The sequence below is a fragment of the Mustela nivalis genome (assembly GCF_964662115.1).
Source record: "Mustela nivalis genome assembly, chromosome: 11".
NCBI classification, from domain to species: domain Eukaryota; kingdom Metazoa; phylum Chordata; class Mammalia; order Carnivora; family Mustelidae; genus Mustela; species Mustela nivalis.
Genome location: NC_139030.1, coordinates 35,599,754 through 35,627,611, shown reverse-complemented (window position 1 = coordinate 35,627,611; position 27,858 = coordinate 35,599,754). Strand labels below are relative to the sequence as shown.

The 27,858-nt window shown below is 34.8% G+C and overlaps 1 protein-coding gene across 1 annotated transcript in view; it reads left to right on the top strand.

The window, feature by feature from the left end:
* ZNF804A (zinc finger protein 804A) overlaps nucleotides 1-27,858 on the top strand; it is a 287,373-nt gene that overhangs the window by 204,999 nt on the left and 54,516 nt on the right. Inside the window, exon 2 of the mRNA XM_082690937.1 lies at nucleotides 23,799-23,942. Coding sequence (XP_082547063.1) covers nucleotides 23,799-23,942 — 144 coding nt within the window. The remainder of the gene's footprint in view (nucleotides 1-23,798; nucleotides 23,943-27,858) is intronic.

Sequence of the window (27,858 nt, the reverse complement as noted above, 5' to 3'; positions counted from 1 at the left end):
CCAGGGGTCGGGCTCAGTAATCCGCTCGGGTTTGCTTTCAGGAGCTTTTGTTCTCTGAGCACTTTCCGTAGAGTTCCAGAGGACGGGAATATAAATGGCGGCCTCCTGGTCTCTCGCCCGGAGGAGCAGAGAGCCCGGGGCTCCACTCCTCAGTGTACCCTCAGAGAACAGCACCCAGTTACTCTTGTCTGCCTGACCTCCGGCCGCTCTCCGAGCTCACCAAGCCTGCGACGGGTTCAAGGTAACGCAGAGCTCTGAGCTCACTGTCGGCTCTGTCTCTGTAGCCAGCTTTCTCATTCCAATGCCTGTTAGCTCTGCAACACTCAAACACCCCCTATCCTTCTGTGACCATGCTGGACCTGAGGCCACGCTGACCCCGCGTGGGCTTCGCCCCGGTTTAGCCTTTGGAGCAATGTCCCTCAGCGGAACAGACTTTTAAAAGTCCTGATTTTGTGCTCCGTTGCTCCGCCGCTTGCCGGGAGCTAGCCCCTCCCCCCGGGGTCTATCTTCCCATCGCTTTGGATTCACTTCTCCGCCAGTCCTACCTTTCAGAAAGTGGTTGTTTTTCTGTTTCTAGGATTGCTGTTCTTCTCTTCCATCTGCCAATGGATTTGCAGGTGTTTGCAATCTTTAGATAAGCTATCTAGCTGATCTCCTGCTAGCTGAAGTAGTCTCAGCCTGCTACTTCTCCACCATCTTGACTCCTCATTATTGTTCATTTCTATATCTTCTTTAGAGAAATGACTAGATTTTGTACCCATTTTTAATTGGATTATTTTTTAAATTACTGAGTTTTTAGGGGTTCTTTAAACATTCCAGATGTAAGTTCCTTATAGAATATATCATTTGCAAGTATTTTCTTCCATTCTGTGGGTTCTCTTCCCAGATTTTTATTTATGGTGTCATTTGTATAATTAAAGTTTTGTTTTTGTTTTAAGTTTTGATGATATCCAGCCTATTTTTTAAATTATTACTTGAGGTTTGGTGTTCTATCTAAGAAGACTGCCTAATCAAGGTCACAGAGATTTATTCCTATGTTTTCTTCTGAAACTTTATAATTTTAGCTCTTACGTTATTGTCTGTGATCCATTTTGAGTCATTATTTTGTATGATGTAAAAAAAGAGTACTACTTCACTCATTTGTATGTGAATATCTGGTTGTTCCCTATCTGGAAAGGAGGTTTTTCTTTACACCCTTGTAGAAAATAATCATAAACATAAGGTTTTATTTTTCAACTATCCACTTTATTACATAAATATGTATGTCTGTTCTCCTCATAGTTAGCACATCTCCATTACTGTAGCTTTGTAGGACATTTTGAAATAGGAACATGTCGTTCCTCCAATTTTACTTTTATTTTTCAGGATTATTTTGGGTATTATTAAGGGTACATTTTCATTAAAAATCCGACTTGTAGGAAAAAGTGTTGAGGGAATTATAATACCTACCTACCTACAGGACTCTAATCAATTTTTCTCCAGTTAAAACTTATTATGGCTCCCCATTGTCTATGGGTCAAAGATCTCATATGTTATCATGATGCACAAGCTTTCCTAGCTTCAGGCCATGATCTCATCCCAGTTATATTTTCTGAATACTTCTTCACAAACTCTCAGGCAATATCAGACAACTCGTTCCCAAAATAATCCATGAACCTTCAACTCATGTTTTCATCCTTGCTCTTCCTTCTAAAAATGTTCTTCCCCTGGGCTGGAGTGTTATAATTCTTTAGAGTTCATTTGAGGCCATCTCCTTTTTAGTCTTTCCCTGGTTTTCTTTGCCTACTTGAGGTAAATGAATTACTTGCCTCTCATTTGTGTTCTGATGATACTTACAACATGGCATTATAGCCACTTGCCTGGGTCTGAATAATTTGGATTTCAAGTTTGCGTCCTAGTACTTAGTTCCATACCTAGCACATTGTAAGCTTTCGATTGCTTTTTGGTATTCAGTTGGATTGCTTACTTCAGAAACCTAAATTTTTGGTCATGTCTTCAAAGCTGAGACAGGTTTGAATTTAAATACTGTCACTTATTAAATTTTAAAATTTTAAAAAAAGCTATATGAGCTCTTTAGGGCTTTTTCCCCTAATCTATAAATTAGGGTTTGTAATACCTATCTTGAGGGTTGTTGTAAGGATTTATCAGAAACACCTAGCTCAGTGCTTAGTACACTGTTGCTGCTCTTTAAAATTATACTGTCTAATAATAGTAAAATGCCTCCTGAAGGAAGAAACTGAGGATGGACAATGAGTGAAAGTACATCAGAGTCCGTTCTTTACTGATTTCTTACTGAAAACAAGGAGCTTCCTAAGGAGGCCCAGCTACCCAGGCCTGAAATATGTGTTCACAAACCTGGGGACTTTGGCTTGTGCAGTGTAACAGATACTAGGAATAACTCATGACAGCTAGGATGTAGATTCGGGACCTTAGAGAGAAAAGCAATAAGTAAGTTGAATTATAGTGAGGTTTACATAATTTAATTCACTGATTATAGATATTAATTCTATGGAACTTTTAAAACACAGTCCTCAAAGTAAGATTTGATAAACACATTCTTTATAACTTATTTAAATATGAATATATCATAGATATATGTGTTACTAAATCAGTGTGACTTTTGATTAGAATTGGAAATTGGTTTTTTTTACATATAGGTTTTATGATACAGACTTTCATCATCTCTTGTTTGAGCAATTTATTAAGTGTTTTAACAAGCCTCCTTATCTCCAGTCTCTTAATTATAATAAAAAACCTAAAAAACTGCAAATTCCTTAGCGTAACATATCCTTTGTGGTCAAGCTTTTTTTTTTTTTTACCTTTATCTCCATCCTTATATCTTACCTTTCTCTCCATCCTTGCACCTCATACTTTAATCCCAAACAATACCACACTTCCGTTCTCTGACCCCAAAGTTGTTTTTTCAAGCCTCTCTAACAATGCACATGTTGCCTTTTCTTGCTAGAAAGTTGTTTTCTTTCTTTTCTTTTTTTTTAAAGATTTTATTTATTTATTTGACAGACAGAGACATCAAAAGTAGGCAGAGAGAGGAGGAAGCAGGCTCCCCACTGAGCAGAGAGCCCGATGAGGGGTTCGATCCCAGAACCCTGAGATCATGACCCAAGCTGAAGGGAGAGGCTTTAACCCACTGAGCTACTCAGGCGCCCCTGTTTTCTTATTTCTTTTATTTTCTTGGAAAATTACTACTGATTTTCTATAGCTTAGTTCAGTTGTCACCTTCAGAAGGCTCCCTTGACCTCTAAGTGCTCAAGAGAATCCTGTGGAATCTTTACCAGAGCACTTATGTTATTAGGTTGACAACATCTATTTATGTTACTGTCTATCTCACTTGCTCCTCCATTCTAGGAGCTCTCCTTATGCCTGTAAGCCCAGAATCTAGCATAATGCTTGGTGAGCAGTAGGTCAATCACAGAACTGGGTGGTCATCTCTGTGTCCTGAATAATGTAATTCCCTAGATAAAACATTACCCAATTTAGTTCCCAAATCATAATATGTTCTCTAGCTTTAGTTTGACTTATACTGTTTGTTTTGGTCACATCAGGATTGCCAGTTTATTTTCTTTTAAAAACAGTATTCACCTCACATTTTTCATATATTTCTCAGACTTTCTGAATTTTCAGTCTATTATGTCTTAGTATTTAAAAAGAAGTTAAAATCATTTGTGGCACTCACTGATGTAATAAAAGTTAAAATCCTAGTAGTGATTTGTTCTTAAAGATGGGGACATAAGGGCAAATGATAGCAAGTTGCTACAGAACGATTTTATGTTCTAAAAAGTTGTAAAGTAGAAAAATGAAGATGGTTTCAAGAAAAATTTTGTTCTGTACTTTTCATTCAGTACTTAATTTTCTTTGAATGACATCTCTGCCTTTTTTTTTAAAGGATGCATATGAAAGCTCACTGAGCAGATCATATAACACATAAAAGTGCTTATACATTGATGGGGTGCCTCATTCACATGGTTCTGCCCTTGTCCATATCAGCAAAGGCCTCCCTAGTGACTTTGGTCATGACTAGAGTTATTACCCTTACTATGATCACCAGGCCCATGGAAGCTTGCCCCAGGAGGAAGAGCAGGAAAGAGCTTGTCATACAGCTCAGTGGGCAGAGGAGCCCTGGCAGCAGACATTTCTGGAGGCAGGGCCTGACAGGTGAGGAAAAGAGCATGTAGGAGCACATACGAGATTCTCCATGGTGGGTATTTGTAAGGAGTCAGGACTATTGAAATAACAGGTAGGAGTTTCAGACAAAGATATACTTATTTATTATTGCCTTTATGATCCCATTTTTTAAATGATTTTTTCTAGCTTTATTGAGATATAATTGACATACAATATTGTATAAGGTATACTATGTGACAGTTTGATACAAGTATATATTCTGAAATGTTTACCACAATGCTTACCTCACACAATTACCATTTTGTTGCTGTTATGATGAGAACACCGAAGCTCTACTCCCATAGTAACCTTCAAGTGAACAATACAGTGTTGTTAATTATAGTTGCTATGCTATACATTAAAGGCCCAGAACTTATTCATCTTATAACTGTACCCATTGACCAATATCTCCCCATTTCCTCCACTCCCCAGCCCCTGGCAGCCACCCTTATAACTCTATTCTCTGATCCCATTTTTACCTCTAGAGCACAGTAGTTTGGGCAGGTGTGAACGGTGGTGATTTTTTTTTTTTTAGATTATTTATTTATTTATTCATTTGATAGAGATAGAGGCAGGCAGAGAGAGTGGAGGAAGCAGGCTCCCCGCCAAGCAGAGAGCCCGAGGCGGGGCTTGATACTAGGACCCCAGGACCATGAGCCCAAGACAGAGGCTTTAACCCACTGAGCCACCCAGGCACCCTGAACGGTGGTGATTTTTGTTATTCCAACTCATGGTCATCTGCTTTCATCATTATAGCACAGCATTGGAGCCAAACTGTCTATATTCTAATCTAGATGTATGACCAGTTTCTTTATGGCATTGTACTGCTTATTTAAGCTCTGTGCCCCAGTGCCCTCATGTATAAATTGGCAACAATAACAGGACCAACCACATAAAGCTGTTTTAAGAATTACCTGACATTTTATACATGACATGCTCTGAAATGAGCCTAGTTTATAGTGTTAGATGTTCACTGTTATCAGTATTATTATCATTTGTTCTACCAAAATCTCCAGGAAAATTTTTCTACTTTGTAAATAATTTTTTTTTTTTGAGAAATCATGTCACAGGATAGAATATCCTAGAATATGTAAGACATTAGAAATCCATATTCTCATTAAATGTTATTTGTAGCACTTGCTATTCTTTCTGTGTATGCCTTTTTGAATGTTTTGCCGTGGCATTAGTACATACCCTGTAGATACATTTCTCAAAATGGTAGTCATAAATACTAGCAGCCTACATAGTTTATAAAAACATTAAACAGAGGTATTATCTTCCTTCCAGAAAAATTTCAATATTGACTAGGCAGTTTATTACTTGTTCTTAAAATGCATACATATCATTTTCCTAGAAATTGACTATATGGGTAAACATACTTTTTTCATAGTGTTTCTCCTATATTAGAACACTAGAGTATGAAATTTTATGCAGTGATGTGATGAATCCACTTAGACTAAAGATTACTTTTATGTTTTATGGTCATTTCCTTCCAGTCCTTATAATATTCAGATCATCAATCATGGAAGTATCACATTATTCTCATTTTGTTATCCAAGCTAGTGTTCTCATATTTTTAAAGTATATATGCTTGCTGAATAATTTAAGTAGTATTTTAAAAGACAAAGAAAATCGAAAATCTAACCTAATTTGCGACAACACAAAAGTACAGACACTATAAACAAATCACTATGGACATCTATACATAGATATTTATAATTTCAATAAATGAATTCATGCCACATCTGTACATGCCACTAGATAAATGCATCATCATTTTAATAGCTGAATAGTAACTTACTAAATGGATATAATCATCTCTTTAAAATGAATTTTTAGTGACTCATATATAATTTAAAATCTGGATCCCTCTGCTAAGTTACATATTTCCACATTTAAAATATTATTACTGATTTAAAGTATATTTTCTGAAGTAAAATATTAATCTGTATCTAAAATTATCATATTTCTTTATCAAAAGGATACTCATAGCTGACTTACAACTGTTTTACAGAGCAGAGAAGCTAAAAATAAGTTGACCTATGTTTCATAAGGGACCATATCTAGGATAATTTTGGCAGTACCGAAAGAAAAGTCATAGTATCTAGAATTGAATATATACTTTAAAAAGTATAGTAGCATCTAATATCCTGTATAATTAACTCATGATGTCATTGAGTCGTATGTATTCCAACCTAGGATGTTTGATACACATAAATAATTCTAGAACAAAACATATAAAAAATGAAAACTTTGTGAAAGTTGGAGAATTTTGAGGTTTTTCCATCTTGGAATAATTAACCTTTACCAGTTTTCAACAAAATGTTTTAAAAAATTATCTGATTTGGATTATTTGTTCAAAGAAAAAAATTAGCATGTGAGGAAGCCTGACCAACCCTTTTGACAGATTTCAGAATCCCAGGGACTCCTATCTGGGTCTGTCTGCACAGCTGCTAAGATGCTCCAGTAAGAATCTTTGTGATGTAAGAATGGACTCTGCATAAATCTATTTAAACCTCTTTGTCTAATCTATGAGTTAAACTAGGTCATATGAAATTAGAAAGAGTGAGTCAAGTTTCAACTATTTTCCTGTTATTCTCTGCATAGATTACCTTAAAATCAAACTTCGTGTTTCCAAGGCTCAGGAAATAACATATTTAATATTGAATTGAAATTGATATTCTAAGTTAGAAACATCATTTCTAATTAAGGTATCAAATTCTGCATTTTTTAAGTCCTCCTATGTCACAGAATATTTGTTTCTTTTAGTAAAACAACAGCAGCAATAGCAAAACACAAAAACCTTTACTGATCCCTCCTATATACCAGGAAATCTAGCAACCAGTTCTCGCCTCTAAATACTCACACAGCACATACCATCTCATAAACCATTGTCTTCCACAGAAATTTATTTCTCTCAGTTACGTCTTATTTTGCTTCCTCCTGTTTTTTCAAGTAGCATTCTTAACATTTTGCCTAATAGCTAACAGCTCTCTTTTCTAACCTTCTGTTTATTCCAACATACATCATTATCTATTCTTTTGCTTTACCCTTAAAACAATCATTTCTTCACCATGTCTCTATCTGAATTTTATTAAAGATTAGGGGAAATTGAGAAGTTTTACCATAATGCTGCAAGTGAATAATTGAAAATGCAGTATGACTTTTTCCCTTTCACACAGATTTTTTTCCCCATATGTTTTCCCTTTGAAACCTGTCACGTAATCATCTTAGTGAAATTCCTGCCCTATCTTATATTGTTTGCTTGTTTTTCCATTTGTCTCTAGATATTTCTTTCCAAGAGCCATAAAGATACACAATATCTCAACTTCCTCAGGTAAAGATTTTCTGACTTCCTCCCTCTGGCCCATTCTAGGAATGCAAAGTAAGGGAGTGGTTTGAGAAGATTACACGATTTTCACCACAGAGATACTATCAAAGTATCTTCTCAGTAAATACCATGCTTTTACTGAACAGAATTTCAATGCCATATTTTAAATATTTTCTTACTACACTTTGATTCATATTTAGTTATGGCTAAATTTTATTCATGTTTTAAAATCATTATACTGATTCCATTATCTAATGAATGCCACTACAATTTGTGTTATTTAATGGATTTTAACAACTTAATAGTTATTAGATAAAAGTACATTCTTGATACTGTATGTCAACTATACTTCGATTAAGTTTTTTTAAAAAAATAACTGATTAACTCCTTAACCTTAGTTTAGCTTTATTGTAACATTTGTTTAGACTTATATAAACATTAGTATTTAGACTGACATCTTCCTAAAATATACTGGCTGACCAGCAATCATACATTTACATTAAAAGACTAGATTCATTTTACTTTGTACTTTCTGTGTTCGAATTTTTTTAAAAACATTTATATGTTAACAAAAGGTACTTTATGCTTAAACTTTTATTTCTCTTAATATCTGTTTCACATTTACCTTTTTGCTGTATAAATTCTTTTAGGCCACTAGTAATTCCTCCTGATAGAGAACAAAGTCAGGTATACAAAGAGGTTTATTAGTGGGTAGCTCAGCAAAAGCAACTAAAATTCAGACTCACCATTGCATGGTACAAGATCTAGGGCAATTATCTTTATCCTTATAGTCTTGTTTTCATCATATGTAAAATGGGAATAATAATGTTCGTGTGAGGATTAATATCGTCAGGGTTGAGATAATTTAAGCATAGGGCTCATTTGTGACAATAAATACATGTTAGTCTTTCCCTTCCTCATTATGTCTTCTCCACCCAAATTTTAGTTTGAAGTTTTTCAAGTTAAAATGCTTCTCTTTGCAAAATATCCCTTTTCTTTTGGATACCTGAAACATATGATTATTTCCAAATGGGCTTTCCCTGCTGTGCTAACAATGTATCAAATGTGCAGACTATCACTCCCATTTGGAGTTCAAGACAAAGCAGAATTAACCACAGGGGCAGATCCTGCTGCCACTAATGGGAGGGACAGCAGGTCTCCATATATTGTTCCTCTTATTATGGAAGCCATGGTTGCATTATGAGTTTTGCAAGGCACCTGGGGAGCTCATATGATGTGACACCTACAATGTCATGCTTGCTTTTTTGAGAAAATATTTTCGAAAAATGCATGAAGCTAAGAGTTTTGAGGACTATTATTTTACCTTATTTTGTTCTCAGCAAGACAATTTCATTTTGTAGCCAAGAAATAAAAAAAGAAAAAAAGAAAAGAAAAAAAAGAAAGAAAACAAAAGAAATGTATGACTTTAGGATGTAGTAGAACTAGTCTAACATTAATTAAGAATCTATCTTTTCTTTTATTTGAAATCTGCACTAATCTCCTCTCTCTTTCAGAGTCTCTTATTTCATCTTCCATGTGATCATTTTTTGGAGTAATATATCTTCTAATAAATATGCAAAATTTCTTAGATAGTCCCAAAATGGAGCATTAGAAAACATACAAATTTCTCATCTAATCCAAAAGAATTCATAATATTATCTTGGCCTCCAAGTAGTCCTTACTGAATTTAGTCATGGACCATCCCAGCTCAAGTGGTTAGAGTGAACATGACTAGCTCCTTTTGAAAGAAAATACATTTACTGAATGGGTATGAAAAGTGTCAGGGTATTTTGACTTTTAAAATGTTTATTATGTCTTTTAAATTTTATTATTATGTAGTAATAAAATAGTAAAATAGTGTTATCATCTTTTTAATTCATTCTATTAAACTATATATAAATATCTAACAATAAAAATAAAAAGAACTGCTCTAGAGGACATTATAATTAAATTAAATCTGAGTAACAATCAGAAAATATTAAGTAACTTCTATCTAAGCCCTAGAAAATTTGTCGAAAAGGCCCAAGAATACTTCTATAGATTCAACAGAACAGGAATCCTAGAAATGAGTAGCTAGTATCTTTGCCTTTAAAAGGAAGACAACTCAGAATATGTATCTCCTTACCTCCCAACCACTCACCGTTGTGGAAGAAACTGGCCTCTGTCTCCATCACTCAACAGGAACTGCTCTCTCCTGTAGCTTTCATTTCATTACTCACCATCTCCCGTTGTGCTGTCTCTAATCTTCCATACCTTCCTGTTACTTATACACTGTGTTGTTGCTTTTTTTATTAAGGATTTTACTTATTTCTACCTGAAAATCATCATCCTAACTACTCTCTTTGCTTCCAGTCTTAGCTTTATCCCTATTTTGCTTTCTACCCCATGATCATATCTGGTTTTTTAAAGATTTTATTTATTTATTTGAGAGAGAGAGAGAGCTGCGTGGTTAGACGTGCCTGCCAGCAGGGGAAAGGAGGGGCAGAGGCAGAAGGGGAGAGAGCATCTCAAGCAGACTCCTTGCTGAGCACAGACCCAACACAGGGCTCCATCCCACCACCCTGAGCTCATTCTGTGAGCCAAAATCAAGAGCCTGATGTTCAGCCAACGGAGCCACCGAGGTGCCGCTTCCCCCAACAATGTCTTTTTTTTTTTTTTTAATGCAAATATGATCAGCTTTCATCCTGCTTAAAAGTCTTTACGGACTTCCCCATCAGCTTTTATAAACATTCAGACTCCTTAGCATACAGAGAAATATCTTCATAATCCCACCTCAGCCTTGCCTTTCCATAGTCGCCACAGTCCCTTGCACATTCCACATTCTCTAGCTACACTATGTGGCTCATGATTTTCCAAAAGTGTAATATTTCATGGTTCTATATATAATTTATTTTCCTGCAGTATAAAATCTACCGCTCGCTTCTTTCCCCTGCTGACACCTATTGAGTTTTCAGTGAATTAAGCATGATTTTGAAAGACTCTACTGATTCCTTCAACTGGGAGAATTTTGTTTACCATTGTGTGTCCGTGATGGTCTTCTTTATGGACTTTTTATAAATTACCATAACACACCCATCTATATTTATATATAACACACATATGTATTATAACACGTATAACATAATGAACAAAAGTTGTCTTTCTTTTCCATTGCCAGTGTAACGGTGTTAATAGAAAAGAGATAGTTTTATACATATTAGTGTCTATGAGGGTCCATAATACCTACAGGAACCCCATAAATGATTATTGAATGAATGGATTTATGGGTTTTTACCTTTTTATTAGTGTTAATTTTAATTCTATGAATGGATTTATGTTTTATACTTTATGAACATGGTTTTTGCTGGTCAAAATGGACAGATATTGGTACCTCTGAGTGCATCATTTCTTCTCACCATTGCAAACTAAATCAGTAAGTCATAACTTCATATAGAATTGACAGTTTTGATTTGTATTATTGTATTTAAAATCATTCTTCAGAATATTACTGTATGAAATGCATTATATTTTGCACAGATACTTAGCAAGGATTGTAAGTATTAAGCCTCTTAATCTCAGTAGGAAAAAAAAGTGTACATTTTGGGTATTTCAAACATTTTTTCCACCCAAATAAATAGTGTATACCACCAAAAATATGGTTCAAGATTAGAAGCAATAAATGATATATACAACCTCCAAAAATATAGTTACAGTTTATTCATTCATTTATAGAGCAAATATTTTTTAAACGCTTGTTCTAGTCACTCTTTAAGGCACGATGGATATGGCAATGAACAAAACAATTAAAAAGATCCTGACTTCGTAGAACTTATAGGTGTGAGATTACAACAGTTATATAATATGAAATAGTAAATATATATATAATATATTAAATATATATGTGATACATGTATCACAAATATTTTTTTTTCTTGATACCCCATCCATAACCCATCAACAGGTACCATTTTCATGCACACAGTCCTGGTTTCTGACAGCTAGAGCCTGAATTCTTTTCCTGAGAACTTTTACCAGGTGCCAGAGACTAATCCATTCTTGAGCATGAGAAACCCTAAAATTCCAAGTGTAAATGCCCTCTGGAAACTGCCATCAGCTAATGCATATGAGGATTTATTGGTTAAATAGTACAGTTTCCTTGATTCATGGCTACAAAAACTCTGAGGTTTGTATTCTGCACTAGTTTCCAGAGTTTCTAGCATGGGCAAGCCTCATTTTCTTCTTTAGTAACCCTTCGAAATACAATCTTTACTGGCTTCTATTCCTTTAGTTTTAACCTAAGGCTTTATATTTCAAGTGGGATTCTTGGAGACAATATGTAGTTAGTCTGGGTTTTTTTTTAATCTACTCTGACAATCTTTGTCTTTTAATTGCTGTAATTAGACCATTCTCATTAAAAGTGATTATTGATGTAGTTGTTGTAATAGCTACCATGTTTGTGATTATTTTCAATTTGTTGAATTTATTCTTTGTTTCTCTGCCTATCTTTCCCTGGTTCTAAATGAACAATTTATGATTCAACTTTATCACCTCTCCTGAAGTATAGATTACACTACTTTTTAATGCTTTTTTTAGTGGCTGATCTAGGGTTTACAACATAGGTATTTACTAATCTGAGTCCACCTTTATATAATACTGTACCATTTCACATACAATGTAGGTATCTTGTATGGGAGTATTCCTAATTCTTCCCCCAGTTTTTTCTGACATTGTTGTGATTCATCTTACTTATCTGTATGCAATAATCACCCAATTCATTTGTAGTATTATTGTTTTAAATAAAATTATCTTTGGGATCCATTAAGAATATGTAAGTATGTATAGATAAATAAAGATACAGATATACCTTGGTTGATATGCCTTAATTAATTTTTTTCTCCAATATTTTCCTACATAATTATCTTCCTGAAAAACTTCTTTTAGTATTTCTTGCAGGACATATTTCAATTCAATTCAACTAAATGAATTCATTTAGTTTTGTTTATCCAAGAAAGTCTAGTTCTGCTTCACTTTTGAGGAATAATTTTTCTAGATATTGAGTTCTAGGTTGATGTGGTTTTTGTTTTGTTCTGTTTTTCTTCAAACACTTCAAAATTTTCAAACTACTATTTCACTCTCCTCTCATTTGCATGGTTTCTGATGAAGTCTTTGTCGTAATCATTATCCATGTTTCTCCGTAAGTAAGGCTTTTCCCCCTGTTTTGAAATTTGAATTTAAGATTTTCTCTGTCTTTAGCTTTTTTGCCATATAAATATGATATGTCTAGATGATTGTTGCTGTTGTACTGTTATTCATATATTGGTATTCTTTGGGCTTCTTAAATCTGCTGTTTGGTGTATATTATTAATTGGAAAAATTTTCAGTCCTTATTACTTCAAATGTACTTTCTGCTCCATTGTCTCTCTTCTCCTGGTACTCCAAATATACATATGTTATACTGTCTGATATTATCCTATAGTTCCTAGATGTCCTTCTGTTCTGTTTCCTTCCTTTCTTCATTTCCAGTTTGGTAAGATTGTACGGATACATCTTCAAGTTTACTGGCTCTTTTTCTCAGCTGTGTCACATCTACTGATGAGTCCTTTGAAGGCATTTTTTCATTTTAGTGAAACTATTTTTGATGTCTATCATTTTCATATGATTCTTAAAATTTTTAAATTTTTATTTACATAAGCCATCTATCCTTACATTTTTGCCTACTTTTTCTATTAGAGACTTTAGCACATCGTAATTGCATTAAATTCCCTCTCCGCTAATACCAGCATCTATGTAATATCTAAATTCTGAGCCTTGTTCTAGTGCTTATCATTTCTCTTCATACTGTTTCTTTTTCTTACCTTTTAGAATTCTTTGTAATTTTCAGTTGAAAACTATCAGAAACTAAGGTCTTCTAGTGTCCTTGATTGTGTGTAACTTCTTAAGCCCCTATGCACATCTCCTCAGAAAAAGTGTGTAATGTACAACTCCTTCACCTCTAATTCACTGTGATACTGGAGCCCTACAGCTGGGTTAGGAAAGTGTGGGGAGAGGGAGCATTTTATAACCTTTCAATATTAGTCCTCTAATGTATCTCCATCTCAGGTCTATGACCTACATGTTTCTCCTGTGATATAGCTCCTTTATCTGTCTCCCAAGCCCTTTCTCCATTTTTGGGGGGGCGGGGGGGGGTGGGTAAGAGGGGTTATTAGAATTCCCATTCTATATTTTGGAAGCCATGCCATGACCCTGTCATGACCTGTCAAACCCACAACTTTAATGATACAGGAAGACTATAGGGAAAGTAAATTCCTTTTCCTGGCTCGAAGAGCATCTTTAAATTCCAACATGGAAATACCCTATCCCTTGGAAGTGGATTTTAGTTATAGATAAGGCTCTTGACTTATTTCATAGTAGTTTTTTTGTTTGTTTGTTTTTGTTTTTTGTTTGCTTGTTTGTTTTCCCAACCACCTTCCTGGGACACCTTTCTCAGACTGTCCTCATGAGAACCTAGTGGAATTCATTAAAAAAAAAAAAAAAAAACAGAAAAGAAAAGAAAAAAAAAAGCCTATAGAAATGTTTGGTGTCCCTCTAACATTTGAGCCACCAGGAGTTTCTGTCTCACACACTAGACCGTAGTCAGCACATAGAATTCATTAGTGAACATTTGAGACTTCCTACCAATTTATGGCTCCAGCAGTTTTTGACCCAGGGAAGCAGATATTTATCACTACATCTCTAAACATGCTTGTTTCTCCAGATTTTGAAGTGGACTTTTACCCTATGACCTTTGTTCTTTCACAGTTCTGAGAAAAATAATTGATTTTCATTTTTCATAGATAGTTCTTGTTATAAGGACAAGAACAATGATTTCCAAGCTCTGTACGTGCCAGAGCTGAAACCAGAAATCTTTATCTGCTTCCTACTCTCTTCTCACTTTGCTACTCTTCTGTCACTGTTTACTGAGATCACAAATAAACCGCTTAAACTCCACTCCTGTCTCATTGTCTTTTTCTCAATGAACTCAAGCTTAGAAAACCAGTGAGACATTTTACTAGAGAAACTGTTCTGTCTTATCCTAGATTACTGTTAGAACTGAGAGAGTAACAAATATGCATTAGATCATTGCATCCCTTTCCAATATCTTTCAGAGAAAATGGTTGCTACCTATAAAGTTAAGAGATTTCTTAAGATGAAAAAAAACTACCTTAAGTTACCATCACTCATCTACCCTGAAATGCTTATTTATTATTTATAAATTCTATATAAATAGAATTTCCATGTTGGAATTATTACTATCCATATGATATTTTATAAATACGAACTAGAATTCGTATTCTAGCTCAGCTAGCATTCAGCTTCAGAAAACATGATATACTTTTTTCTGGTTTGCTTTCAAAGTGGGATACTTATAGTCTTTATGTATAGGGAGAATGCAGAGTAATGTTAAATTTCAGTGAACTATTGAAATATGATGTCCATCAGATCTTTCCAAACATGAAGGGAAAAGTGTTACCCAATTTTCTGTTGCCTTCTCAAGTTGTACTAAATACTGTGTTAAATTAACCAGATGGTCTAACAAGTCTTAGTCACAAGCAAGGCTTTCCTATAGGACCCATGGATGAAATCAGAAAGAGATGTCTCCAAAGAGGCATGCCAAGAGAAGTAGACAAGAATGTACTCTGATAATTAAAGTCTGGGGATCCATTTTTCTTTTACATAAACAGGTTCTGTGCAAGTTATCCAGTTGTTGTTATCAGTTAAACAAGAGAAGAGGAATAGATAAGGCCTTTTAAATTAATACTCTTGCTTGAAACTAATTCTGAAAGAAGTTACCAATTTTGAGAAACAACTTTGTCTAATCTCGTAAACGTGGCCATTAAAGTACATGGCGTCCTTGCTGTCGGGTATACTTAATTTTGCTCATCACGTTGTCCATATGATATTCAATACACAGTTTTTTGTTTGTTTGTTTTTCTTTTGTATTCTGTCTCTGCTTTCACCTTTCATGGTGGTATAGATGCATTTCTGCGGAATCCTTTTAAAAGAAAACCTCACATTTAAATGCATATATTTTATTATAATTCTATTTAATACATCTGTGACTTTTGATAAAATTGTAACTTTCTGACTCAACCTTTAGTTGTCCCTTCTATAGTCTTCAAAACTATCTTGTTATCCATTTTTCAGCCTTTGAAATAATTGAACCTGGCCTTAAGAAGAGAATGACATATATTTTGAGACAATAGCACAGCCTTTGTCACTCAGAAATGGTTTCTCTCTTGACTAATAGAAAAGATATTTAAATCAGATAAAGGCAAACATCAGTTTTCCTACATGCCTTCTTTTGTACTCAGTCTCTCTTTCTTGTTAATATAGCTTTCAGATTCTAATACCCAGAGGTGTTCTATAACAGTTTGAATAAGCTTCCTCTTCTTCACATTAAGGGGGAAGATAAAAGAGGAAAAGCCGTAAATAGAATGAAACCCTACTGTGAGTGACAACCTGGATGGACCTTGAAACTATTACGCTAAGTGAAATAAGATGGAGAAAGACAAATACTCTATGATTTCACTCATATGTGGAATCTAAAACAAATAAACAAATAAAATAAAATAAAACAAAAACAAATTCACAGGTACAGGGAACAGACTAATGATAACCAGAGGAGAAGTGGTTTGGAGTGTACAAAATGAGTGAAGGGGTCAACTATATGGTGATGGATGCTAACTAGACTTGTGGTGGTGATTGCTTTGTATTCAGGTGTTAAATTATAAAGCTGTACACCTGCTACTTATATAATAAGAACAAGGGAAAGAAGGCAGAGAATAAAAAATGTTTTTCTTTCACAATGAGGATAACAAAATTTATCTTTAAGGAAATAGCATTTTAGCAGAGATCTGCTGGAAGTTAACAACAAATTTGTACACACGTTGGTGTAAAAACATTCCTTGAAGAATAAATAACAAGTCTAAGTATGAAAGTGGGTGTATGGTTGAAGAAGTTTCAGAAACATGAAGTAAATAAGGGTGGGTAAGGCAAAGTGAGAGAGAGAATGCTAGAAGATGATGGCAGATATATAGCCAGGAAAAGGTAAAGTAGGAATTGTATGTAGGTCGTTGTAAGAATGTTTATTCTAATGATGATGAAGGCTTATTGGAGAGTTTTGAACTGAAGAATGATACTGTCTTAAACTATTCTAGGAAATGTAGCTTGTGAGCAAAACATTCATAGGAAACTCCAAAAAAAAAAGGAAAGAAAAGAAAAAAAAAACAACACATATAATTTTAGCCCAGTTCTTAAAAATGAAGCCTAGGACAAAAGCAGTTGGTTATTTGGGAAATTATTCCAGGAAGCAGAAATGAATGCTCCAGAGAAATAAAACAGGTAAATAAGAAAACCAACATAAGAGTATACCTATTGCCACTATTACACGTACTGGCACTCTATCTGGAACCCTCTGTGGAATCTCAGAAATGGGTCTCAGAAACGACTGCCTGATAAATTAAGGAGGAAAGAATTTATCCTGGAGCTGTTACCTTCCACAAGTCAAGAGTAGACCTATATTGAAGTAACTCCTCATCACTTCTGGACTGTGCCTTTCTTGGTACTGAGTAAGATCCTGCAAACAACCATTTCATGAATCAAAGAAATCCCTGGACAGGAAAGGAAGATGTCTCAACATAGGCTGGGGCAAAATACAGTCATGTGGCACTTGCGAAGTTGCTGGGCCATCTCAGAGTCAATCACTTAAGTAATGACTAGAACAAAAGACATGGCCTAGAAGATGTGCACTATTTTATGGGAAATGTAAACTGTGGACTGGGTACTTCCAAATGAAGTGTCTTCTGCCTAGGTAGTCTTCTGGAAAAGAACAAAGAACAGTTTTGCTATCTCTTTGGTATTTATTTATTTTAAAAAAAAAAAAAAGATTTCATTTATTTGTCAGAGAGAGAGAGAGAGAGAGACAAAGAACAAGCAGGGAGAGCAGCACGCAGAGGGAGATGCAGACTCCCGCTGAGCAGAGAGAACAACATGGGACGTAATCCCAGGGCCCTGGGATCATCACCTTAGCTGAAGGCAGACATTTAACCCATGAGCCACTCAGGTGTCCCTTTATGATTTGTTTCTTCATTATAATCAAAATGTATCAAAGACTTGTTTTAGCTTCCTTTTTTAAAAGAACTTATGATGAAATTTATCCTGAATTTACATCACAAGGTTGCTTTTCTTCTTCTTTTTTTTTAATTATGTTCAGTTAGCCAATATATAGTACATCATTAGTTTTTTTTTTTTAAAGATTTTATTTATTTATTTGACAGAGAGAAATCACAAGTAGGTAGAGAGGCAGGCAGAGAGAGAGGGAAGCAGGCTCCCTGCTGAGCAGAGAGCCCGATGCGGGACTCCAACCCAGACCCTGAGATCATGACCTGAGCTGAAGGCAGCGGCTTAACCCACTGAGCCACCCAGGCGCCCACATTATTAGTTTTTGATATAGTGTTCGAGGATGCTTTTATTCTTGATGAAGTAATAGCAGAGAGACAGATAGTGGGAGAGAGGGAGATTTTTCTGAGCATTTTAAGTGTTAATTACATACAAATATTCCTTTTCAGCATTGAAAATAATTATGTATTAACAGTGCCCAATCTATTTATATTTTTGTAATTTTAATATTTTTTTAAGATTTCATTTATTTATTTGACAGAGAGAGAGAGATCACAAGTAGGCAGAGAAAGAAGGGGAAGCAGGCTCCCTGCTGAGGAGAGAGCCTGATGCGGGGCTCGATCCCAGGACACTGAGATCTTGACTGAGCGGAAGGCAGCGGCTTAATCCAGTGAGCCACCCAGGTGCCTCACATAATTTTAATTTTTTAAAAGAAGTATTCCTAGCAGAAATATTAGGATGTAATATAGGATCACAGTTCCTATTTAGCAGTGATAATTTATATACAGCATAGCTTGGTATTAGCTCTAAAAGTATTCCCCAAATAACTGGATACTATAAACCTAAGCATGAGCGCAACTGTTTTATAACTATTATGTAGCTAGTGCTGCTAGTTTCTGTTTTGTTTGCTTGTTATATATGCCCCAAAGTGTCTACATATATGTTGAATGTCTGCCAATGCTTGGCTCCGAAAAAAACATTGGAGAAAGAGAAATGAATGCAACAGCTACAAATCCCTGCCCTCACGGAGCTCACATTCCTTGGAGAAGACTGCTTGACTGTACCAAGTTATGGATGCCTTTCAGAAGAGGCTGAATATTATTTGACACCAAATGTTATGCTGAAGCCACCATGAAATGTGTCCTTTTGGGAAATAACTTTTCTCCCTTCAAAGTACTATTGGGGGATGCCTGGTCAAGCGGCTGTCTTCAGCTCAGGTCATGATCCCAGTGTCTTGGAATCAAGTCCCACATCTGACTCCTTGCTCGGCGGGGACCCTGCTTCTCCCTCTGCCTCTGCCTGCCAATCTCCTGCCTGTGCTCACTCGCTCACTCTCTCTCCCTCTCTCTTTCTGACAAATAAATAAATAAAATCTTTAAAAAAAAAAAAGTACTATAATGGGCGCCTGGGTGGCTCAGTGGGTTAAGCCGCTGCCTTCGGCTCAGGTCATGATCTCAGGGTGCTGGGATCGAGTCCTGCATCGGGCTCTCTGCTCAGCAGGGAGCCTGCTTCCCTTTCTCTCTCTCTGCCTGCCTCTCTGTCTACTGTGATCTCTCTCTGTCAAATAAATAAATAAAATCTTTAAAAAAAAAAAAGTACTATTGGTACATTGGTACTATTCATTTTTTAATAAATGGTTGATGGAAAGGCCCTGGGCCTGTTGATAAACCACTAACTTCATTATTTCAGTTTGCCGATCTGCAAAAAGTATTACACTGTGCAATTGTTAAGGTTGCCTATTAAAACATTCTTGACGTTCTAGCTTTGGAATTACATGCTACTTTCCTGAAAGTAAGGATTCAACCTTCATTATTTTTAGAAATATCTAAAATGGGATGGATTTGGATGACCTGACTAGCTACAAGAAACTAGTTCCTCCATCACATTCAGTGGGACATTATAGAAATTAGGTACTTTCTTGAATAGAGTGGGTTTGCCAGAAAGAAGGGGGAAATTTGAAGTTGAGTTTACTTAAACCACTGTGCCCTTTTTTCATCTCACTCAAATATATTTATTACCTTCTGCAGTGGAATGGTTGTGTTGAATATGTCATTGTGCTTTATAATCTCAGCCAGTGCCTCCTTCAGTATCATTCACAATGAAGGAGAAGGGCCATGGGGCATTGAACCATGTCACCTAATAGAGGCTGATTTTGTCTACATACATTTGAAAAGAATGTATGATCAGTGACAATACCTATGATTCCTTTCCCTTATGATGCACCTACAAACAACCAATTCTTCTAGTCTCTAACATTTTCTAGAATACAGCCCTAAATCTTTACTGTAGTTTGTTTCAAATTGAAAGTTCTAATGTAACAAATGTTCCTTACTGTGTAATTTGTTACAAAATTAGCTTCAACTATGCTATATTTTTTTAACATCTTAGAAGAAGATGATAGATGATAAATAGATGATAGAATAAACATGTCAAAATATTAGCAACAATTTTAATTAAGTGAAGGTCATATAAGAGTTTATTTTTGGGGTGCCTGGGTGGCTCATTCAGTTAAGTTCTGAATCTTGATTTCAGATCAGGTCATGATCTCAGGGTTGTGGGATTGAGCCCAGCTTGAAGTCTACCTGTCCCTCTCCCTCCCCTAGCTCTTTCTCTCTAAAAAATGAATAAATAAAATCTTTTTCTAGAAAAGATTTTATTTATTTATTTGACAGAAAGAGAGAATACAAGAAGGCGGAGCACCTGGCAGAAGGAGAAGGAGAAACAGGCTCCCCATGGAGCAGGGACTCTAATACGAAAAATGAACCCAGGACCCTGGGATCATAACCTGAGCCAAGGGCAGATGCTTAATGATTGAGCCACCCAGACACCCCCAAAATCTTTTTTAAAAAGAGTTTATTATAATATTCTTGTAATATTTCTATAATTCCCAATATGTCTTCAAATTGTGAAGTATAATTTAGAAGTTTTTCTGAGAAATAAATTATAACGCATAACAAAACAAAGAGAAGGAAGACAAAATAAAAGAGACTGAGAAACATCAGATCACAGGAATGTATGAGCTTTATTTGAAATATACTTTTAAAAAAAGCATACAACCTTCGAATTTCAAAAGAAAATAAATCCGCTTTACTTCAAACTATTAGATGATTGTAGTTACTTGAACACACTGTATATTCAATGATAGTAAGGAATGATTGTGCTTTCTTCATTTTTTTTTCTTTAGATCTGATATTGGTTTTGTGATGATATGTCTAAAAAGTCCTATTTTAGAGATACATTCTGAAAGATTTACAATTAACATTAGATGAATTTGAGGATTTCCTTTAAAATTATCTGGAGCAGAGGAAAGGGTAAATGGAAGGAGATAGGATAGTTGAAACGAGGTCAACCCTGAGTTGATTAACTGTTGAATCTGGCTGATGGTTATGTGTGGGTTATTACACTATTTCTCCTTTTTTTTTTTTTTTTTAATTTGTCAGAGAGAGAGAGCACAAGTAGGCAGAGCTACAGGCAGAGAGAAAGGGAGAAGCAGGCTCCACACTGAGCAAGGAGCCCAATGTGGGACTCGATCCCAGGATCCTGGGATCATGACTTGAGGGGAAGCCAGATGCTTAACCCACTGAGCCACCCAGGAGCCCCACTATTTCTGCTTTTTTTTTTTATGTGCTTAAAAATCTGAACATAATAAAATGCTGTGAACAAGATTACTTTGGTTCAAATATGGGCTGCACATTTATTCATTGTACATCCTTGAGCTAATTATTTAACTTTCCTATACTTTGGTACTTTCACCTATATTGAGAAAATGTTTATAATACACATCTCTATAAATTTAATCGGGATTAAGTGAGTTAATACATGCACACTCTTAATCAGTGACTGATCCTAAACAAGCACTGAGTAAATGTTCACTATTCTTTTTAGATTTGTTTTTCTCTTCAAATCTAGGCTAAGGCTAATATTTTGGAAGAATGCAATTTACCTACAAATTTCAGTTTGCTTTACTCAAAAATTCTCCCATTTTTGTGGAAAGAATATGTAAGAAACAATTATTGCTTCTCTGAGGGAATATCAGTCTTAGAAAGAAAAAAATAAACCTTTACACAATAATAAGAAATAATGAAATATTTTGAGAGAGGAAGTAGCTTAACTATAATTATAATTAATGGAGAAAATCACTAGTTTACAAAGAAATTGCTGTTCAAGAATATTATTTTGAGAGCTAATTCAGCTTTGAGCCAAAAACTATTGCCATTATAATATAGCTCATATTGATTGGAATTTTATCTCTCCTTCACACACTTTAGCCATGAAATCATAGTACTTAATTTTTGTTTCATTTTAATTTGCTAATCCACAAAGTATTATTTTAAAGATTTTATAAAAATTCAGTAACGAGTTTAGTTATATATATACCTCATTTTCAACTTTTTAAACAAGTTTTTTTTTTTAAAGATTTTATTTATCTATTTGACAGAGAGAGATTACAAGTAGGCAGAGAGACAGGCAGAAGCAGGCTCTCCGCTGAGCAGAGAGCCTGATGCGGAGATTGATCGCAGGACCCTGAGATCATGACCTGAGCCAAAGGCAGAGGCTTAACCCACTGAGCCATCCAGACACCACTAAACAAACTTTTTTAAAACAATATACTGGAAGGGATCAAAAAGAATAAAAGAAATATTTCACATATCTGCTGAGAAATGGTAAATTAAATATTGAATTGATAAGTCATGTGTAAATGATTTGAAAGATTTTGTAGCTTACCACTTCCTGCAGTTGATAAAACTAATAGAAAAATGGATCATTGTCTTTACAGTGAGAAACTGGATTATGTAATTTTAGATTATGGCAAACATATTTATCAGTTACTATAATGTATATTATAAGGTGTACATACAAATATGATGAATTATATGGTATGTAATATGTGCATAAATATACAGTACAATAAAGTAAGGAAAGTCTTATTCATTAGATTATAATTAGTGAACCACATTTATATTTTGTGGAAGCAATTTAAACATTCAAACTATGAGTCCTTTTTAGCTGCTATATTTAGAGAGAGGATAATTGCCATTGACATAGAGAGGACTGTGTCATCTCATCTCCATATCCCAGTGCCTGAGAGCGTTAGTTTCTTACAGTAACACATTAGAGGCCTGAATATGTAGTTAATTTGAATTTTAAAGGAATCTAGAATCTGTAAGTTAGAAACATAATATATTCTGTGGTAGCAACTGAAATTCAGTCTTCATATCAGCACTTCAACAAAAGACCTGAACAATGTTTCAATATGTAGAATTTATTTATGTCTAACAACATTAACATTAAAGGAACCATGACACAGAAAGTAAATTTAGATTTAAGAAAACCTAAAAGCCACAAACATTTTGCTATTTTATGTCTTGTAAATGAAAGCTAATGCTAACTGACTACATTTTTCATTTTTTCAGGGGTTTGATTATATAGCTGTCTTTATTTACTATGGGCATGATGAAAGCAATCTGCTTATATACAGTTTAGTCCTTTTCAGTTTAGTTAAATAACTTGCAGAAAAGAATCTCATTTTCTAAAGATGTAGAGAGTTCTTAAAAATTCAACTTAAAATGATATGGGTCAAGACGAAAACATTAGTCAAATGAAATCTAGTTGAGATGAATAAATTACTCTCCAGATATTTAAAGAAACTAGCAAACAAAAATACGAAACTTGAATGTTTGTGCACCAATCCGGGCTTCTTCATGCAGGACATAGTCTAGATGTTCAGAATTTACAAGTTTATGTTAACTAAGCCATTGCCAGAAATCAGCAGCTGAATCAACATAACTATATGATTATTGTTTTTTTCTTTGCCAACAGGGCTCAGGAACTTGTTTAAGCAAGGGCTTCTCTTTCCTTGTTTGGTTAGCTTCTCCATGTTTTTGCTGTTCTTCCTGCCATTTATCTTGGCTTCTTCAGTTAATCTTATTCTCCTCGTTAAAGGAGAATAATTTCTCCTTTAAAAAGAGAAATTTTTAAATTTCATAATTTAAAGTTCATAATTTCTTCTGATTCAGTTTTCTGGAATTTGCTTTATTTTTCTTCATTATATTTTAACTCTAATTATTATGCTGAAATTGACAATTGTCAGAACAAAGTCAACAAGGAAAGAACTAATTGCTGCCTTCCTTGCAATTTTATTTTTTAGGATTATGCTGAGAAAGAGAACAGCATAGCAAAAGCATTGGAAGATCTGAAGGCCAATTTTTATTGCGAACTCTGTGACAAGCAGTACTATAAGCATCAAGAGTTTGACAATCACATTAATTCATATGACCACGCTCACAAACAGGTAAGAAAGAGGTGTCAAAAAAACCCTGATATTTCTAAACCTTTGTAATAATTTACACTGTATAAACTATATATATAAATACAATATTTTTATGTTTTGTTACACAATTTTTAAAGTTGCCATTTGGGGATGATAATTTAATGATTTAGAGCAAAAGACAGTTTTTGTTGTTGTTGTTGTTGTTGTTGTTGTTGTTTTAAGCTCTAGAAGTAAAGTCTTATATAAATAACTAACACAAAGAAATACCAGTCAGTTACCTTTTCAGTGATTGGAGGTAATTCAAAAATTATTTATTAATTTTAAATGTTCTAAGCAACTATTGAAATTTATCAAATGTGAATGAACTTATAATTCTTTACATTTAAATCCCCATAAAAATATGAAAAAAAGCTAATTTAATATGGTAAAAATCATCCATAGTTATTGGTTAAGTAAGCACTTAATATGTGTATGATATAGTCTACTTTAATATTTTCATTTTGCTATCAATTATAAATCCAAGATTGATTTTTTTTCAAAGCTCTGTGTAAAGACAAGTTTACAACAGTGATGTCTGAAGTGAAGTTAATAATACAGATTCCATTTTCTCGTATGGTTTACATTCATCAGAGCAAAGTCTTAACGTTGATTATTTAGCTTGATATGATACAGTATAATAGTTATCACTAACTTATGTTTTCTTAGCCATTACTTACAAATATCATCTACATATCACTTTGGTATTAATAAAAGGTATATTTTAGCCCATGAATTTGCCCTAACTTTCCATTAACATTAGAGTTATTTGGCATAAGAAAGAATAGAGGAAAATGATTATGCTGAGGTTGATTATGAATCAACCCAATGTATCTTTTTTTGCTGTCAATCCTTCCATTCTTTTACGCCAACAAAACTGTGCTTGAGGAGGACATGAGAACATGAGCCTTAATTTATATTCATCACTAATTAAGGCATACAGATCTTGATGATTTACCCTTGCCTTTCTTCTTGCAGATCTACTTGCACACTAGGTAAGGGAAAATTTCTGATGGAAATATTGTTCATTCTATTACATAAAAATACAAAATATAAATATATATACACACATTCATATATCCTATTAAAATCCATCAGACAATAGTATTGATTTAATTTCACAGTTAGTGACATATATTCTATAAAAGGATTTACCACAGGAGAAGCTTCTCCTGATGTGGTAAATCTGAGAAAGTTGTTCCTCCGATTTTTCCTAAGTACCTAAAAGCACAAGATAGGTTATAACACATATGTTTCATTGTGTAAACTAGATATTTGGAAACATGTGTGTGTGTGTTTTACGACTGTCTTACAGCTATAACTATCATTTGCCAAAGAATGCTTTATTCCACCATAGATTGCCTGGGAGATCAGATTCATAAATCATTATGAGGGCCTTTCCAGTTCCATATTCTTAATAGAGTTAAGATACCACATAAAGTGTTAAGACCCAGTCAGGGTAATTCAGGCTGGGACTGGGCTATTATTTTGAAAATCCAGAGGGTCACTTCCAGTAATGGTTTGGGATATCAGGCCCTAGAGATGGATACATTATCTGGATGGTCATGGAGTCTGATAGATAGCAGTTTTAGCTGATTAATTTAGCATGAATTGATGTTCAGCAGCTGAAAATATTTAAGATTTATATCCCTTTCCCATAAGATACTGGTAAATCTTTCAGAGTGTCTTCCAAAAATACAATCCCCCTTTTCTGAGCAGTAGCCTCACCCTACGACTGTTATCAATATTCCTACTACATGATGTCACACCTTGGCACCATGAAGTAGAGAGGGATGAAATTTGAAGAAGGATAATTCAGATTTTATTTTCTCCTGAGATATTATAGTTGAGATACAAAAAGAAAAAAAAATCTGTCTTTAGTCTGACTGTGGTTGGACCAAATACTTAAAAATATAATCCTGAGTTGTGGCTAAGTACATGGAAAAGTTGAGAAAGTTGGTATAATCAATGTCCATATTACCAGCACTGAACTTTCAGGTAGGAAAACCCACGTGTGATTTGGATACTTCTTGAATGGAATTAGAAAAAAACAAAGAGGCCACACATCTGACATATTCATTTGCTACACATATTCATTCGCTACATATATACACATATATCCAAGGGCCACCAGATTCAGGGAGAAAGGGAGGAGGAGTTATTGGTGGAATGAGTCCTAACCCTACCACTTACCTGACTTGGGTAAAATACACAAGGCTCAATTAACTCAAATATTCATTGTTAGGGAGAATAAATGAGAGAATGCACATGACCACACTTAGCAGAGTACTTGAAAAATAGTAAAAGCTCAATATTTAATTAATTTTGTTATCACTACTTGCTAAAGTTTCTTTTCTCCTAGAATCTTTGGGACACTGACAGTTTTCCTTTGAGACTGCTTTTATTTAGGCTTCCAATAAAGATCTATTTTTGCTTCAAAAAGGCTAATAAAGTCTAAAACGTATCCAAGTAATCGTGACCTAAGCGCAGTGTGCCTGCCTCATGTATCTTTGCAAATCTGTTATGACAGACTCTGTGTTGCATTTGAACTCGAAGCTTCAAAGAAAAATCTATTTCTCTCATCCACATGTTCTTTGGGTAACTTCAAAATCTCTCTCAAGCTCTCATCGCCAAGACTTGCTAACAGAGAATTAGAAAAAGGAAGAGGCATGGGTGTACAGAGGTGATCACAATAGTTCACAATTCAGGGTTCATTTTTAGAATATTTTCTCTTTAACTTTGAAACTTGAAAGCCATTGGATTGTGACCTTTTAATGGCAAGGACCATTCTCTTTTTGTCTTCATTCCTCACAGCATCTAATGCAGCATCTTGCACAGGTAGACACCCAATCAGGGCTTCCTAGATGAATATAAAAGGGCTAGAGTCAAAATGCATTTAAGATCTCGTAATGAGCCACAGTTTCAAGACAGATAACCACTGAGTAGTATATAGAATTCTTGAATCTTTCTACTGTACATCTGAAACAAATGTAAAAAAAAAAAAAAGTGTGGCAATCATACTGTTTTTAAAAAAAGATGGTTGGGGGCTCCTGGATGTCGGGTTCAGTGCTTAGTGGGGAGTCTGCTTGAGATTCCCTTTCCCCTTCTCCTTCTGCCCCCCCAGTCCTTCTCCCCTGCTCTTGCACTCTCTCTCTCTCTCTCATTCTCTCTTTTCTCTAAAATAAATAAATAAATATTAAGTAAAAAAAGATGATTAGAATAGTTCCAAGTGAACTCTATCATTCTGAATTCTAGCCGTTGAGATTTTTAAAAATTGTTTTAAGTGGGAAACTCAGCATCTGGTAAAAAGAAAAGGTTTTCCTCTAAACCCTTTGACCTATTTATCTGCCCTTAAACTAAAGCCACACTGTGTCTGTCTTCTCACCTGGCAGCCTTTGGGCAATTCAGAGTTATTTTCACTGTAAGAGATTTGTCACACTGGTGTTATGAAGAGATAGAAAAGGGAATGATTGCCTTATTGCCGCTGCCCCTCAAACACTTTGATTTTTACTTTCGTGGCTTCAGTATGGCTGAAGTATTTCCCAAAAGGCCCTGAAGTGACCTCCCCCAGCAAGTCAAGATTCAGTGCTTTATGGCGTGCTGTTTTGTTCTGCTCTAGAGGAAGTCATGGTCAGGCCAGGTTGTTGGAATTTGCCGGTCCTGCAGGGACTTGTATTGCTATAAAAATGGAGCAGACTTATTCTCAAATTTGAACATTTCCTAATAACTGAAACTTCTGTCACTAACCTGATACTTGAGAAAAGAATCACTTCTTGATGTTTGGACCTAAATTTTAATCTGCAAAATAATATTTAAAGGTTAATGGGAAAATACAAGGTACAGGTAAAATAATGTATGATTCAATCCATTTTGAACCCCTTCCTTGGGATTTTTCTTCTGG